The following is an 18,238-nucleotide window of genomic DNA, read 5'->3' on the forward strand; positions in this document are numbered from 1 at the left end:
GCCGATTTTGACAGTTGTGGTAACTTGTAAATAAACCTTTGTTTACAAATCAGCTAAAGAGAAATTTGAATTATAAGTGAAAAATCAGTTTAAATTGTGTTAATTTGCAATTGCGAGTGATTTTTTAGTTGAAGACTGCTTAAAAACTAGTTCAATGAAGTGCTGTGTGTTATATTGCGACAGCCGTCAAGATGCAAGCAGCGTAGATGCAAGTGTAGCGCTGAGACGAATCGCTGCATTTTGTGTACATAGGGCACGGCAAAGCCGTTCCCGAAATGTTTCTCTATTATTATATTAACAGCATTTCCTCACAAGGATTTTGTTTCTGCTCCACGCACCTTCCATTAGCAAGTTAACTAATCAATCCCGCAGAGATGCTGCTGCAGTTTTCTGCAGCAGCCTTAATTGCAAAGCAATGGAGTGCACTAAAACGTTTGCTGAAGCAGCCTCAATTGTAAAGCAATGGAGTGCACTAAAATGTTCACTATTCTCTAATAGATTAGGTGAAAAATGCAATATTTTCACATTTAGCAAAATTAAAACACGTTTTTCGCTGTAAAGTGAACTGCTTTGGCAGTTTCAACTCGTCCTTCTTTTCGCTCTATTCTTTGTTTACTTGTGGTACACAAATGTCAACGCCCAGGACGGCGCAATCTTGTATTCTATCATTCTTGTATGTGTGCGGATTCGAGGTGCGCTCGATTTTCTATATATTTGCGTTTCTTATATTCCACCTTTAAGTAATGAAAGTATCTATAAGTCGCATGTTAACAATTTGTTAGCCCTTCAGAATGTTATTGGGGATAACCATTTATGTGTTTTTGGGGACTTTAATTTAAGCAACATAAGTTGGCAGTACCTAGATAATAACGTATTTTTAACTCCGTCAAATATCAATACTCATACGGAATCTTATTTTATTGATAATTTGTTGGGCATGGGTTTAACTCAGATTAATGGTATAACTAATGGAATGTGTCGCTTTTTATACTAAGTTCAGACAGAAATTTAATTGAGTCAATTAATCTTTTAATTGAGCTGCCGCTTTTTCGTGGACACACACAGTCAGCTGCTCGATTAGCTAAAGTGGTGGAAAAGTTGGTACAATCGTATCTTCATGTAGTTCGAAAGTGCATTCGGTACAAACTCACAATTTTAGTTACATTTTGAACTAGTCAAATAAGTTTTCAGGAATTCAGTTCTTATTTTTATTCACATTTCAACACATTTTCTGGTGTGGGTAACTTTTCTTAGACAGTCTACAGTGCTGATTCGCCATTTACTAGGACGTTGTCTGAGTTTAATTACATCTCTAACTTAATAGATTTGCACCTCTCTGGTACCAAACATTTATTTCAAATGCAAATAAAAAATTATTTTCTATGTAATAACTTAAATTAATACGTCACACTTGTTTTCATATTATTGCCTTGTATTATTAATTATTTACTTTAGTACAAATTTGTGAATTTCAATGAACAATTTAAAATATCTATTTTGTTAGTATCTACACAATTTCAATTGCACTAGCCGTATTTTTATTTCTATTTTTATTATTCATACTATTGTTGTTTAAGTATAAATTTCTTAAATGTCTGTTCTGATTTGACAAATAAATATATGGGCATATTCAAATATATGGGCATAGATGATTTCACATACAAAATCACTTCGTCATCATGCTGCAAACACGTGCATGCGCTGGAAGTGAGAGAAAGAGACAAAAAGTATGTATGTGTGTGTGTGCGCAGGTGTTTCGGCTTTTGAGTAACAGATGGCGCAATATTTAACACCTAATCACAACGTATGTATGTAAATACATACATACGTACATATGTTGATTGCAGTTTTCTTTCTTTTGTTGATTGCTGTGTTTCTTTTAGTAATCTAAAACTTTTTCGTCATATCAGATCTGTACCGTTCGTTCGAATTTCAAAATGAGGTATCAGATTAAAGGGCTTGGCCTGTAGATGTGCAATAACTTTCAAAAAGAGTTGCCACCTGATAAAAAATGTAATTCAAATTATTTTTGAGTTAGATCAATTTTTACACTATGAGTGTCGATCGAAATTGATTTGAAAAGGCTTTATTTGTTATTTACATATAATATACAGGTTGCCACCTGTTTCAAAAAGCATGTTCGACTTAAATAAAGGCAGACAATTGAAATTTATATCCTGATATGGATGTCAGACGGAAAGGGTTGTGGTTTGAAAATATTTTGCAGAGGGTTGCCACCTTTTTACAAAGTTAGATTCAATATAAGCAAAAGGTTAAATAAATAACTTCAATATGAATATAAATCAAAATTGCTTTGAAGAAACTTTATTTCCAAACAGCATGTAGGAGGGTTGCCACTTGATTTTAAATTCAATCCGAATTAAGAGTATTAGATAATTTAAATATGTATCACAATACAAGTGTGAGACGAAAAAGGTTTAACGAGTTTTTGGTTTAAAAATAATTTGAACAGGATCTGCTTAAAATATTGGCGTCAAACAAATGATTATTAAGAAATATTTAGGTTGTGCATTTATAACATTGAAGAGGGTTTCTACCTGTGTAAAAAGTTAAACTCAAATTATTTAACAAGTCAAATGAATTATTAAAGTATGGTTAGAAATTTACATGGGTTAAAAATGTTTTTTTCTGAACCTTATTTAAGAGGGTTGGCATTTGTTTTAGAAACTAAATTCAACTTGAAATAAGGAAATTAGATACACAATTTAAATATGTATCGCATACCTGTGTCAGTCGAAAAAGGTTTAACAAGGTTTTGGTTTTAAAATATTTTGAATAGGGCTACCAGCTGCTTTAAAATTAGAATTTAATTAAAGTATGCATAAGTTAAATTAAATATTAAAATATGACGTGAAGCGAAGGTGGTAAGATATCCTTAGTTTCAATATTTAGAGCATTAAAGAGGGCTGCCTCCTGTTTAAAAAGGTAAAATAAAATTATTTAATAAGTTAAATCAATTATTAAAAATATGGGTATCAAATAAAATGGGTTTAAAAAGGCTTTATTTCTGAACTGTATTTAGAGCGTGGTCACGTATTTAAGAAACAAAATTTAACTTAATTCATCAGGCGCATGAAAAATGTAGGTATAACAATATCAGACGCAAGAGGTTTGTTTATTTTTTAATTATATTTAGGAGGGCTGTGTCAGAAGTCTTAGCTAACTTATGCACAAATCCAAAGACGAAGATAAGGCGAAGACGAGCACCAACACGAATACTAATACGGGGACCTAGGCTAATATAAAAAGTAATAGAAATTTCTGCAGTATGAAAGGAAATAAAAATAAATAAAATAAAAAAATTTTTAATATGAAACGCTTTTATAAATGGACTAAAAAGTAGAAAATAATATTTCTCAGTCCCACAGAATTTGTTTTGATAACTTTTGATTTTGAAATTTCAGCAAAAGTCATTATAAACAATTAATGACATTGAAAACGAAAATCGTGGAGCGCATGCAGTACAAAACATTCGATTTCATTGACAATAGTCAAACTACATAACATTCTACAGCGAAAGTACAAAGTCGTTATTAATATATGTACCTACATACATACATACATATATTACTCTTCGCCCCACGCTTTTCATTTTCAATCTTATAAATTGTTTATACTGACTTTTGCTAAAAACTTCAAAATCGAAAGTTATCAAAACAAGTTCTATGGGACTGAGAAATATTATTTTCTAATTTTAGTATATTTATAAAAGCGTGGTACATTAAAAAGTTTTTCTAAAATTTATTTATTTTATACTTTTTAGTCTTGTCTGTATAAAATTTTGCAATAGATACTAAAATAATTCTACTTGCAGTGAAAAGAGAACAGAAGACTATGCAAGCAAAATGTTGTTTGTACCCATTTAGTATATGCCTACATATGTACATACATACATATAACAGCAATTCATTTCATTTAAAGAAATGGCGTGTCGTCCATTTCCGCTGTAGCGTATGTAGTGCATATTTTTAACTTCTTCTGCCGAGGCGACATCTATCTCTAGAGTTTTTCTAATTGTATGTCTCTGATATGATAGGCTGCCTTCCTAAACGTCAATTGCTTTGCATACGTACAAAGTATAAAGGGCTAAATATAATATGAATAAGCTGGCGTAACTGACTGCCAGAAAATGAACGAAAAGTCTGTCAAATGCATAAGCAACGTGGTGTAGACTTTTAGGTGGCTATATTTTACTTACATGAGTTCAGTGCTGCCACATTTATTAGATATAACAAGAGCCACTATCAAGCAGTTTGTTGTAGATCACACAATTATAGTAATCTAGAAACGCCGAAGAACTGTTCGCCTTGCGAAACTTTCAGGATAACCTGGTGTTTCTGTAAAAGGAAACGCTTACGGCCCACTTCCTAATGTAGAACCAGAACTTCTTTTGACCTGTGTTACATGTAGGACTGAATCGAAAAAGTTACCAAATTGAAAAATAAGTTACCAAATTACCAAATATGATAAATAAAGAAAAAAATGACCAATTTCGGTAAAAAAGTCAATGCGGCAACACTGCATGTGTTACATATGTACATACATACGTACGAGGACAAACAGCTGATTACGTACGGAAGGTGCGATCAGTATCGCTCTTTCCTTAAGCAAATGACGTTTGGCGAAACTTGATGTTAAGCACATTATAGTTTCAGAATAGGATTTATGTGTATTCGCACGTTTGCATACGCTTGCTTATTCATATTATAGTTAGCCCTTAAGGTTCCATAACGTCGAACTACAAAATATTGACAATGTAAACTGTTCCAAAACGCAGCCGAAAAGTTACCGAAACGCATCGCTCGGGCAATCAGCGCATCAGAAACAAACTTGATGCTTCGTTTGTTATTGGTTAGCATTGGTGTTTTAGAAATGGAGAATTCAGAAAATTTGTTCACTGCTATATTGAATATTTAAAATATGCAATAGGGCTATTCCCGATTCGGTGCATAAGAGCTGACAAATTAATGCAATTGCAGAAATATGCCATGGATTGTGAGCTGATCAGGCAACGAATACAGTCGTAATTGACTTGGCTATGGCCAAATACAATTTGCGATCGCCAACATCAAACGGCGACGAGCCAATCGAGGATTTTTACGATAGTAGTAGCGCAGCGATGGAGGCAGAAGAGCTGAAGATGCAACTGCAAACGATGCACGAGCAATTGCAACAGCTCAGCATAAGCAACGCGCAACAAGTCAACACTCGTTCTCGTATACAACGGGTGCAATTACCCAAGTTTAATACAAGCAACCCACAACTTTGGTTTTCTCAATTAGAGCGCTCGTTCAGACTAAGCAACGTTACCGACGACATTGATATGTATGACCTTGTCGTAAGCAATCTGGATGAGGGCATCATCTTAGCCATTGATGATCTGGTGACAACGCCGCCTCTACAGAATCGATATCTTGCCGTGAAGTCACGGCTGTTGGCCAGGTTTGCGGAATCAACGGAAACGCGGCGACTACTTCGCGGAGGAGATACTACCGGCATGAAACCTACAGAGGTATTAGCACGCATGAGACGACTAGCACCAGACCCAGGGTGTGAAGCTATCGTACGCACGCTGTTCCTGAACCAGATGCCGTCCACCATTCGGCCGCTTCTGTATACGTGGCAGGAGAGTAACCTGGATGAATTGGCGAAGGTAGCTGACTGACGCTGCTAGAGCAGATCCGATCCTTACGCTCTCCAGCTCTCACCAGCAGGCGGAGTCAGCATCCGGAGATTCCGTTGAAGCGTCACGTAAGTCAATTCCTACCGGTGATGTTAAAGAGATGATGAAGATGCTCCTCGAGTCAATGAATAAGTTGCAGGCTGACGTCAGGAATCTCAAAGAGGCGGCGCGGAGCACACGTTCACCATCACGAGCACAAGCGCGAGTGGACACGAGTGGAGAAAATGGCGAGGAACTTTGCTATTTTCATAGGAGGTTTGGCAGCAATGTTCGCAAATGTCGTCCAGCCTGCAGCAAGAGCCAGTCGTTAAATTAAAACGGCTGCCATCAAGTTCGCTGGTTGGCGGCAGCCCTACGACAGTCAGCAGTACCTCGAAGCACTCCGATGTGGAGCACAGCAGCAGGCAGCATGAAACTCGTCTTCATGTCATCGATAAGAAAAGTAAAATACAATTTCTTGGGGACTCCTGATCGGTAGTGTCAGTTTTACCACGCCCGATTGTAAAGTCAGCAGTGAAGCTTGGCGATCTTCAACTTTATGCGGCAAATCAATCGGTCATTCACACGTATGGCACGCACATATTGGGTATCGATTTGGGTTTTCGACGCAACTTTAGTTGGCCATTCATAGTAGCAGATGTGAACGCGGCTATAATCGGTGCAGATTTTCTGACCAGATACGACTTACTGATCGACTTAAAGAAGAAGAAGTTAATTCACGATAGCACACAGCTATCAATTACTGGTATCGTGCTTAACGCCGTCAACTATTCGCTTTCAACGATGGGTGAGAGTAACGACTTTCGAGATTTGCTGAAGCAATTTGGTGATGTAACGCAAGTGCATACGTTGCAACGAAATACTAGCACATCGCACGACGTTATTCACTACATTGAGACTTCTGGTTGTCCAGTTGCAGACCGTCCTCGAAGGCTGTCAGGAGAAAAACTATTGGTTGCACAAAAAGAGGCAAATGTTCTGTTGGAGCAGGGGATATGTCGTCCTTCAAAGAGCTCTTGGGCCAGCCCTCTACACATGGTGCCGAAGAAGACTGGTGGCTGGCGTGCGTGCGGGGACTACCGCAAGCTTAATGCAATTACTGTGCCCGATCGGTATCCGGTGGCGCACGTACACGATTTCGCGGAAAAGCTTCATGGAAAGTCCGTCTTTTCGACCATTGATTTGATTAGAGCGTATTACCATATACCTGTGGCGAAACAGGATATACCAAAAACGGCCGTGTGTACACCATTCGGGCTAATAGAATTCCTTCGATAACATCCTTATCATATCTGTTTCACATGATGAACATGAGGAGCATCTGCGCACCGTATTGTCTATACTTCGCAAGCATGGTTTGAGGATCAATTGTAGCAAGTGTCTATTTGGCAAAGTCCGAAGTAAGATTTTTGAGCTACAGCATTAACAGTGACGGTATACGTCCGCCAATGGACCGCGTTGACACCATAGTCAATTATAAACGGCCCGAGACGGTGAGCGAGTTGCGGCGATTCTTAGGCATTATCAACTATTATCGACGGTGTATTTCTCGTGCCTCAGAAGTCCAAGCCCCTCTTAACGATAGACGTAAAATTGAATGGACACGAGAGCTTTCCGATGCTTTTGCGGCGTGCAAGCACAGTATAGCAAACGCTGTGCTCTTATCACATCCTTCACCTCGCGCGGAATTAGCACTAGCATGCGACGCCTCCGACACGGCCATTGGCGCGGCACTAGAGCAACGAACTCATGGTGTCTGGCGTCCGCTTGGGTTTTTTTCTCGCAAGATTTCGGATACGGAAAAGAGTTATAGTACGTATGATCGAGAGCTCCTTGCTATTTATGATGCAATTCGGTATTTTAAAGACGTTCTCGAGGCGCGTATTTTTCGATTTGTATTCGATTTCGATGCCAAAGGCAGTGTCGTTGAAGGAGGTCAAAGCGGCTCAAAATGAGGACTCCGAGTTAAAGCAAATTTTGCGAGGCGATTCATCTCTAAGGCTCCAATTGGTGGACTAGAACGACGGTATTACGACATACTGCGACGCCTCCACGGGAACCATACGACCGTATATACCACAATCGCTGCGGTACGCTGTTTTCGCTTCGCTGCACGGCCTATCGCATCCAAGTTGTAGGGCAACGCTTCAGCAAGTACGACGAAAGTACGTTTAGCCATCCATGAGGAAAGATGTAACGCTGTGGGCGCGCAACTGTTTGCCATGCCAACGTGCAAAAATAGGTCGACACAACTCACAAGCTCCAGAGAAGATTGGTATGCTGGATAACCGCTTCGACCACGTCCATTTAGACATCGTTGTAATGCCTTTGCTAAATGGTTATCGCTATTGCCTTACTATGATTGACCGCTTCTCTCGCTGGCCCGAGGTAGTTCCACTGAAGGACATATCTGCTTCGACCGGTGTATCAGCGTTTTGGGCTCAATGGGTCGCACGCTGTGGTTGCCCCAAAACCATTACAACCGACCAAGGTTCGCAGTTTGAGTCCGCCTTATTTCGTTCGTTGGCCAATACCTTGGGTTGGCAGCACATTCATACCACCGCGTATCATCCTCAGTCAAACGGCATGGTTGAGCGTTGGCACCGCTCCTTCAAGGCAGCCTTGATGTGCAACGCGAATACAAACTGGACGGACTTGCTGTCAACTGTAATGCTGGGTGTCAGAACATGTTTCAAGGCAGATACTGGTACATCAGCAGCTGACCTCCTTTATGGAACTGGTATTCGACTGCCAAATGAGTTTTACCACGACTTAGATGAAAAGAGGTTGCTGTCTCTACGGAGCGTTTGGAGGATGCATTTGTTTTTATCAGAGAGTCCAAAAATGACGAAAATCGAGAGGAACACGCTAGACCGGGGAAGACATACGAACGCAGGAAGATAGTAAGATTCGCTCCCGGATTGGTCACTGGAGAGGGGGTAGATGTGGCGAACTGAGCCGCCCCCTAGTTGTAGGGTTTGAAAATACATCCCTGTTTGGCAAGAAAAGACATCCCTGTGTGGCAAGCTGAATCAGCTGTCTTTTCGTGTTTTTCCCGCGCCACACAGGCTTGTACAAAAGAATATAATATAACACGATTGAATTGAATTTAACGTTGAGAATAAAGGTTTGGTTTTGTTAAGCTTATTAATCGGCTTTTGAATTGAGGCTACCAAAGTAGCCAAAAGCTAGCATTTCCTAGTACTATTTTTGAATATATACCTGGCTACGGCCATATTTCATTTAACGCAACACCACATACAGAAGTACTTTGAGACTTTGGTTTCACTAACAACCAAGTACCAAAGTATTTCGAGGGTTTGGCTTCACAAAATAGCGCGAACAAAACTATTTAGAGACTTTGTCTTTACTAAATACTGAATACAAAACCATTTAGTATATGTGACCAGGGCTGCGAACCGGTTTTGAACCGAACCGTCGCTTTTTTCGTGCTTTGAGCCGAACCATGAGTCGAACCATTTTTATTGTGAAATGCTGAAACCGAACTCACTAAAGTATTTTTCAAGTTTTGTTATACACAAATGTGTGTAAAAATGCAACCCTCTGGTAAAACTGCAACCATTTTCGAGTTTAATGGCACCTGTGTGAGTTATAATTTCACAAATTTAAAAAATGCTTGAAACGTTTATATATGCAAGAAAATGCATATAACCGTCAGCAAAAAAAAAATAAAATAAAAACCTGTGCAGATTTTAAGACTGTATGTAAAAGTTAGATGAAACTTTTCATAATTTTTGCACAAACTTTTAAACTTGAATTTTATTAGAAGATGAACTATACTTAAAACATAAAACATTAAATAAAAAGGAACAGTCCAGCGCCTTCGTCTTGGTCTGCTGTATCGGAGATACAGCCGCTAAATTTAAACGTAGAATACGTTGTATGGTTAAGATCATATCCAAGTCAAAAACGAAAGCACACACTAAGAAAAAAGTATCGATAACAAAAGCGATAACAATATCGATAGCAAATCGATAAATATATCGATAACCAAATCGATAGCAAAATCGATAATAATATCGATAGCCAAATCGAGAACAAAATCGATGAAAAATTGATAACAAAATCGATAAAACAACCGAAAACGAAATCGATAAAAAATATCGACAAAAATCTATAAAAATATCGATCATTATATCGATAAGTTGCGAAAATATCGATAGCAAAATCAGTAACAATATCGATAATAAACTCGATAAAAATATCGATAACAAAAGCGATAATAGTATCGATAGCAAAATCGTTAACAGAATTAATAAAAATATCAATAACAAAACCGTTGTTGTTTCACTTCAAAATGTTTTCGCGTATTATGCATACATGTGTTCATACATATATGTATGTACATTAGGGTGGCCATTAAAAATGAAATTTTAAGTCTCACCCCCTCAGTCGCTAATACAACGGTCAAAGATATCACATATAAATTTTAGTCCCGATTGGAGACGGTTAAGGCGTGTCGCACAGGGGTCAAAGTTCAGATTCCTCTATGGAGACTCAAAAAATTTAAATTAATTTTTGTTCATCTAATACCCAAAATCGATACTACTGTAGGCGCAGATATCACGTAAAAAAGTTGGTCCTGATCGGAGTCGGTTAAGGCGTGTTGCACAGGGGTCAAAGTTCAAATTTCCCTATGGAGACTCAAAAAATTTAAATACATTTTTTTTTCATCTTACCCTACTCAAGTCGGGACCAAAATTTATATGTGACATCTTCGACGTTAGTAGTATCGCTTTTGGGTATTACATGAAAAAAATATTAATTTAAATTTTTTGAGTCTCCATGGAGGAATCTGAACTTTGACCCCTCTGCGACACGCCTAAACCGTCTCCGATCGGGACCAAAATTTTTATGTGATATCTTTGACTATATTAGCATCGATGTGGGGGTTGACGTTTTGGAAATCTGATGTAATAATGTACTTAATACATTTAAGGACCACCCTAATGTACATATATGTATAATATGTATAGATATACATAGATTACTAAAAAATCGATATTAACTGCAATCAACATATGTACGAATATATGTATTTACATATGTACATACGCTGCGATTAGGTTGTAAATATTGCGCCTTCTGTTTATTAAAAGCCGTAATATGTAATAACGCACACATACATACTTTTTGTCTCCTTCCCTCACTTCCAACGCATGCACGTGTTTGTAAAACGATGACGAAGTGATTTTGTATGGGAAATCACTTATGCCCATATATTTGAATCAAATAAACATACTTAGAAGATATCAACCAATACTTCCCATATACCAAACCAAAGAAAACTCTTGAGTTTTTGATTAAAGAAAATAAAAACCAAATCATTCGAGCGGTTTTCGAGCATTTTGGTAATAAAAAAAATTTGCAAAATTTTCAAAAAAATGTTGCCTTAAAATGCTCAATATTCGTTGAATTTATATAAAATCTGTACACGATAATATTTCTATTGCTTCAAAGAGTCTATATCCCGAAAATGAAAGTTATATCTGCAAATCATAAGCTGCTGGAGCACTTTAAAGGCGCAAAATTTACCCCAAAAATAGGGCAATATTTACCGTTGTTTCTAGGACTGACACCGAATCGGTTACTTAAATAAATGTATCTGTCGATAGGCTTTGAATTTTATATGTGAAATGCCATACTTTGCTTTGAAATCGCTTCATTAGTACTCGTGCAATAAGCATTTTCGTGAAGCTCTAAAAATTACAACTACAACATTTCAGCATAGCCTCCATATCGTAAGGTAAGACGTATTCTACGTCAAAAAAAAATTTGCAGCTATTTTAAAAATGTCGCGTCCCTATTTTTTTCCACCACTATATAAGTGGATATTTGAATTTGATCCCAATAACAAAGCCTTTTATTTTTATATACATACGTATATTTATCATAGTTTTGTAATATTTGTATCCTTTGGCATTAAAAAGGTTGAACCATTTGAACCGAACCGAACCGCGGTTCAGGAATACTCATGGATCGGTTCTTGAACCGCTACAAGCTTTTTCTAAGTGGTTCGAACTACTGAACCGAACCGTACCGTTTTTTGGAGGGATTTTCAGCCCTGCTTACGACTTGATTAAATACTAAATAGCTGTTATTTACTCAGTGTAAAAATAGAGATTCGAGATTTTTGAGACCTTTCTGGGACTTTCGAGACTGCTTCGGAATGTTTAGGACTTTCGATAATCGATACATTTGTTAGAGACTATTTCGGTATTTTCGGCTACTTCGGCGTTTTTGGAACTATTTCAGTATTATCGGTATTCTAGAAACCATTTCGGAGTTTTCCAGACCACTTTGAGATTTTTACGGGATTCTCGGGAGTATGTATTTCTGGATTCTCGGAACTATTTCGGGATTTTCAAAACTATTTCGGCATTTTTTGGATGTTCGGAACTATTTCTGAGACTATTTCTAAGTTTTCAGGACAATTTCGGGATAATCGGAACTATTTCACGATTTTTGAGACTATTTGGGTTTTTTCGTTTCTACCAAAAAAAGTGGCCCTTTCACGGTGCAAAATGTGTCTGATGTTCCACTCGACCCTGTAAAACGGCATGTTTTTGCCATTCGTCTTTGTCCAGCTCACGCATTTCATAATATTATCGTTTTAAGCAGCCATCTGATTTTCAAGGCAACCATCTCCCCTGACAAAGCCTCAAAGGGCGTAGAATGTGCCTTTTTTGCCTTACAAGAGTGTGAAATTTTAAGAAACAAACACAAAATTTTTACACTGTTTGCCCTTATTTTATAATCGAACACGAGAAATAAAAGGGGCAATCAAAATGCGAAATTTTTGGGTAGAAACGAAAACCACCATAAATATATCTCAAAATTTAGCAATAAAAAATCGATTATATCGGTAAATATATAAATAAAAATATCGATAAAAATATATAGATAACAATATCGATAATAATATCGGTAACAATAGCGATTACAAAACAATTTGTTCATTAGTTCTAAGATTTAATTGTATATGAGAAAGTGGCTAGCACTATAAGATAATGTTTAAATTGCTGTGCTAAGATTAAACATGTAAATAAATGCAAATAAATACAAATACAACATCGAAAAGTATAAATATTTCAAAATCGATAAATATATCGATATCAAGATCTATAAATACATCGAAAATTGCAAATCGTTCCGAGATCATAAATCCCGGGAATCCCGAAGTACTTTCGTAAAAGTCCCGAGAATTCCGAAATAGTCCTGAAAATCCTGATTTAGTCCCGAGGTGTTGTAAGAACGAGTGTAATTAGCTCAGTTGTGGTGAATTTAGGTGTGGTAGCATCAGCTGTGGTGATTTTAAGTGAGTTAGTTGTGTGCTGTGAGTTGATTTTAGGTGTGGTGAGTGTAAGGTAGGGTGTCAATTGTTCAAATCTGTCTTAAATCATAAGGTATTTGGTTTGTAAGTATTTAGACATCGACTAAACATCTTAGTACTTAAGTGAAGGTATTTTTCATCTTCAAAGTACCTGACTACTTTGGACCAAAGTATTTAGCGCCTGCTAAATACTTTCATTTTTTGTACTTTAGTATCTCTTAAACACTCAAGTTTTTCTACTTGAGCATTTGGCGAACTTCTAAATGCCTTAGTTTTGTTTACTTGAATATTTAAACATCTCCAAATTTTAAGTATTTGAGTATTTAGTACCCACACTGTTACTTTAAATACAAAAGTACTTAATTAGGTATGCCCATCACTGCTACATATAAACATATTTAGAAATAAGTATGATCGTGGTGGCCTAGACAGACGAAATAGAGATTTTAAACACTAATTATCGTTAGTAATTAAGTAACCCTAGTTCGCCCTATGACTTTCTACATTAACTGCATTCGTATGTATGAATATGTGAGTACAATGGCATAGTAATTAATGTTTTAATCTCCAGCCTCTACGTAAACTTAAAGTACTTGATTTACATGGCAATCAATTGGAAACTCTAAAAAGAAATCAGTTCAAAAATTTGAGATCTGTGGAAGTTTTAGATATAAGTTTTAATAACCTTAAAAAACTTGAAGCACAACATATAGCAGACATGACCAAGCTGGGATGGTGTAATGCGTCTCATAATGCACTTACAGAAATTTCCAGGTAAATAATTATACATTTGCTCTACATATAACACAGTGCAACAAGATGCTATGTATTTGATAAAACCAACAGTAAACGCGTTATGCCAAAAAGAGTTTTTGCCTATAGATATGGTTTTTAACCGACTTCAAAAAAAGGAGGAGGTTACCAATTCGTCGGAATATATTTTTTTTATGTATGTTACCGCATAACTTTGGACCACGTCAACCGATTTCTACAATTCTTTTTTTTTTTTTAAGGAAATGTGTTACTCCAGAGGCAGTTTCATACTAATTTGGTTTATATATGATCATTGGATCTTGAAGAAATTAACGAAAATCTTAAATTTTTATGGGAATTGAATTCGGTTTTGTTTTTTGCTTAACAATTACTTGTGAGCATACGTATGTATTTCGTGCTTTTTATGACAAAAAAAAAACGCTTTTATACGGAAATTTTGTATGAAGAACATAAAAACATATAAAACATTTTACACAAAAATTTTTTTCCTGACAATGCTATACATATGTATGAAGAACATAAAAACATATAAAACATTTTACATAAACACTTTTTCCTGACAATGCTTTTTTTTCCAACAAAAATAATAAAATGATTTCTCAACCGTTAAAACAGTCAAAATACTATTCTTTCTATAAAAACCCACAACAAAGAGTAATAAAAATTGTTCTACACCTAGCGCCACCTAGCGCAAGTTTTAGGCAAAAATTCAAAAATGAATTCCTCGACCGCTAGAACAGTAAGTTAACACAAGGCAACAGTGATTTTAAGTTAAGTTAAGGCAAATGTTAAAGCTGTTTTTGATAAACTTTTTTGTGCTGACTACGAATTCGCATGCCTAAAGTTTGCATCAGCTCCAGATTTTGAGAAAAATAAGGTCAAAGTGTCAAAAAATCGCGTTTTGCAATATTTTAGAAGGTCTAGCAAAAAAACAAAAGGTGATAGAAGCTTCCACTTAGGCTTAAAATAAAGTTATAACTCTCGGTTACTATCCTTGAAAATACCACCTCTGCACCTTGACTTGATGGTCACTAATAGTCATTTATTGAACAATATAAAAATACTGGAATACTATGCAATTGAAAGAAAAAGTAAGTTGTGCCAAAATCATTATATGCTGTTAAATAAATAACTATGAGTGACCTTAGGGTTTTGGTTCAGGGATGGCATTTTAAGAGATTATAGTCGAAAGTTCAAGCCCTAATTTCAGCTTACAGGCCTATTCTGCGTTGGTAACAAAAATTTTGTTACCTGTAAATAAAGTTCCTGGTAAACCCTGTTCGCGTTCTGCGCACTGGTAAATTTGGTTACCATCTTATAAGCAGGTAACAAAACATTGCCCTGTGAAGTATGCAACACCAGAATTTATACAAAGCTTCATAGCTAGGTTACCAAGGTACTTAGAATTGCGGTTACAAGAAGTGTTGTTATTATTCCTTTACAAAATTTTCCTGTGTCAAAATGTTCGGTAACAAGCAGAATACGCCTGTAAGGGCCGGTTGTTCAATGTGTGGTTATCACTACTTGCCGGTTAAACATCATTATCGACGTTTTCGACATCATGCCTAAAGCATGTGATCGATAAAACAGTCGTTGTACTTAACCAGAGCTTCTACCTCCGATTAGTGTTAATCAGACATTGAACAACCGGCTCTAAGTGGAAGGCTATATCACCTTTTGTTTAATTGCGGTGGGTACTCAACCTTCACACAAAATCAGGTTTTGCTGGTCAATAAATGACTATAAGTGACCATCAAGTCAAGAGCGCAGGGATGGTGTTTTCAGGGATAGTAGTAGAGACATTTAGCTTTATTATAAGCCTTATATTGCCTTTTGTTTCTTTGGCACTTTGAACCTGTGTTGCCAGGTCTTCTGCATGAGAAAACGTCCCTCTTGGTCCGAAAAAACGTCATTTCCTACCCAAAAACGTCTTTTTGAAATGAATGTACAAAAACTGTTCTTATTAAACTTTCATTTTATACAAAGGTACATATGTACGTAAGGTATATTAAAATGTCATTTCGACAGAGCACATTTAGAATGCATTGTAAACTGGTTTGAGATCGTTAATATAAAAATTATTTTATACATACACTTGTGATCAGCTGATTAAGTCATCAACATTTTGATCGATTTTGGCTGTTTTTCGATTGTTTATTTAATGTTTATTATTTTTCCATAAAAGCCAAGCTCATTTTATAACAAACAAAATATAAATCCACATTTCATTTCACTTGTGCAAAAATTATAAAAAATCTGCAAATTTCAGCTATATTTTCAACTTTTTATTCAGATTTTTTAGAATTTTTTTAAGTATGCAGTTTGATAGCCCACTAAATTTCAAGTTTAAAGGAGCTACATAATCGCGTTGATTTTTAATAATTTTTTTTTCTTGTAGACATTTGGTTAGGGGGTCGGTTGTCGAAAATGCTAAATTACTTCTGCTAAGAAGGAGCATAGCAATATTTCAACCTTTTTGCATTCATTACACTTTCAATGAAGTCTTAAAAAAGTCGCCTACTTTTTTCTGACTATTTATGCTGTTACAGCTTTTTGATGCTTTTGCGAGCGTGCGTGTTGCAATAGATCAGCTTTTCCTGATTTGGCTTTTAATGAGCAATTGTAAACATTACAATAAGTCTCGTACCTCAAGTGTTTACACAACCAGCCTTTGTCCAAGAATCCAAAAAAATGCGCGTATACATGGTTTGTATCATATTTAAGTCATCTCTGTCCAAAGAATAAATATCTTTTGAAGCAGCTGCTGCAAAACACAAAGCTTTTAAATATTTATTAAGAAAGTAATTCAAAACCAGTTCTACGTACAAGATTAAGTAACAGAGAAAAATTACTGGGAAGTTAAAAAACGTAAATTTTTACACAAAAAACGTCCAAACGTCAACAGGATACAAAAAACGTCCAAATGACGTTAAAAACGTCAACCTGGCAACGCTGCTTTGAACTTCGTTTTGTCAAAATCTTGAGCTGATGGAAACTTTATACTCACGGATTCGTAATCAGCACAGAAAAGTCAATCAAAATCAGCTTTAAAATTTGCCGCAACACAATTTTTCCCCATTTTTGTTCCCTTGTGTAATCGTATCATACCTTTCCAGAAGAATTCCAGAGAAAAATATTATTTGATCCTCTCAATTTCGATGTTGGTATTTCCAACAGGGTAGGAGTATGATACATTGTAGAATGATTTTCCGTAGGGATGTGCGATTAATCAATTAATCAAACAAGCTGATTAATCGAAAGCAGGTTAATTAATTAATCAAATAATAATTACTTTTGATGAATCAAAATGAATAATTTCCGATAAATTAGATACATATTGATTTATCAGAATCTAATTAATTTGATTAATCAGCAAACTGATTAATCATAGCCTGACTAACCAGAAATCTGTGTAATTGCTATTATATTTTGTTTTACATACATACATACATATGTATGTATACAAAAATAGAAAAAATTTATACAAACGTATGTATATATGTATACCATATATGTTAGGTCGGTGTTATGCAGACAAACTTTTGTTTGCCAAATTAAATGGCGGCTGCTTAGTTTGCTCGGAGGTGGTTATGTCGAGTTTGGCACAGGGTTGCACGTTCATTATGGTTTTCATGGCTATTGCCAACACGAAATGAGAATTTCAGATGTACATAACGCTCAAAATTTAAAATTTTTGTATATGACAACACCGAATTTGCTGCAGTTTGACCAAACAAAATTAGTTTGCTGTGAGAGTCGCCAAACTCGCTCTCTCCGAGTTTGCTGCAACAACAATGGCACGCAGTTTGCCAAACAAAATTTCTGCATAACACCGACCTAATACTTCTATATTGGCAGTAAGCTAACTTCTCAATGTGTAAGCATTCCGAAATCAAAGCGAGACAGTCTAGTTCCGTTTTTGTCAATGTATTTTGTACTTGCCTACTTACATAAGGCGGCCATGTCTTTGTTAAAGTAAGGGAGATTCGTCAGTGACGTGGTAAGGACGGCCGGGTGAAGTGTAAGTTGCTGGTAAGGTATTGCCCTTCACCTGGCGGTCCTTACCACTTCCCTGCCGAATCTCCATTACTTTAACAAAGACGTCGCCGCCTTATGTAAGTAGGAATTAAGAATGTACATTTGGTATCAGACATACCTCTGAGCCGCTTTACAAAGTAAGTTACGCATAATGCAGAGCAGTCGCTCGGAGTAGTTCGGCGCTTGGAAATAGCTTCGGCTGCATGTTATTTTGCAACTGACAACGTAATGTGTCGTCGGAGGTGTTCATTTTGCGGTTTACTAGTAGATGACATTGGCCATGATGACAATTTTGGTACTAAAAACTGAAAGAAAACATGGCTTACCTCGAAAGGTGCTTTCCTATTTTCCCAGTGGGCGAGTGCCGT

The 18,238-nt window shown here is 36.4% G+C and overlaps 1 protein-coding gene across 3 annotated transcripts in view; it reads left to right on the forward strand.

Annotated features, from left to right (window-relative positions):
- Positions 1–18,238, forward strand: part of LOC118742309 (protein artichoke) — a gene marked incomplete in the record, with an annotated part of 113,018 nt that overhangs the window by 12,508 nt on the left and 82,272 nt on the right. For 2 of the 3 annotated variants that reach the window (XM_036474284.1, XM_036474283.1), the window contains 1 exon segment: positions 13,630–13,832. In XM_036474284.1, coding sequence (XP_036330177.1) covers positions 13,630–13,832 — 203 coding nt within the window. 3 annotated transcript variants of the gene reach the window in all.

Source organism: Rhagoletis pomonella, unplaced genomic scaffold (genome assembly GCF_013731165.1).
Source record: "Rhagoletis pomonella isolate Grant_MI unplaced genomic scaffold, Rhpom_1.0 Rhpom_scaffold_00007, whole genome shotgun sequence".
In the NCBI taxonomy this organism is placed as follows: domain Eukaryota; kingdom Metazoa; phylum Arthropoda; class Insecta; order Diptera; family Tephritidae; genus Rhagoletis; species Rhagoletis pomonella.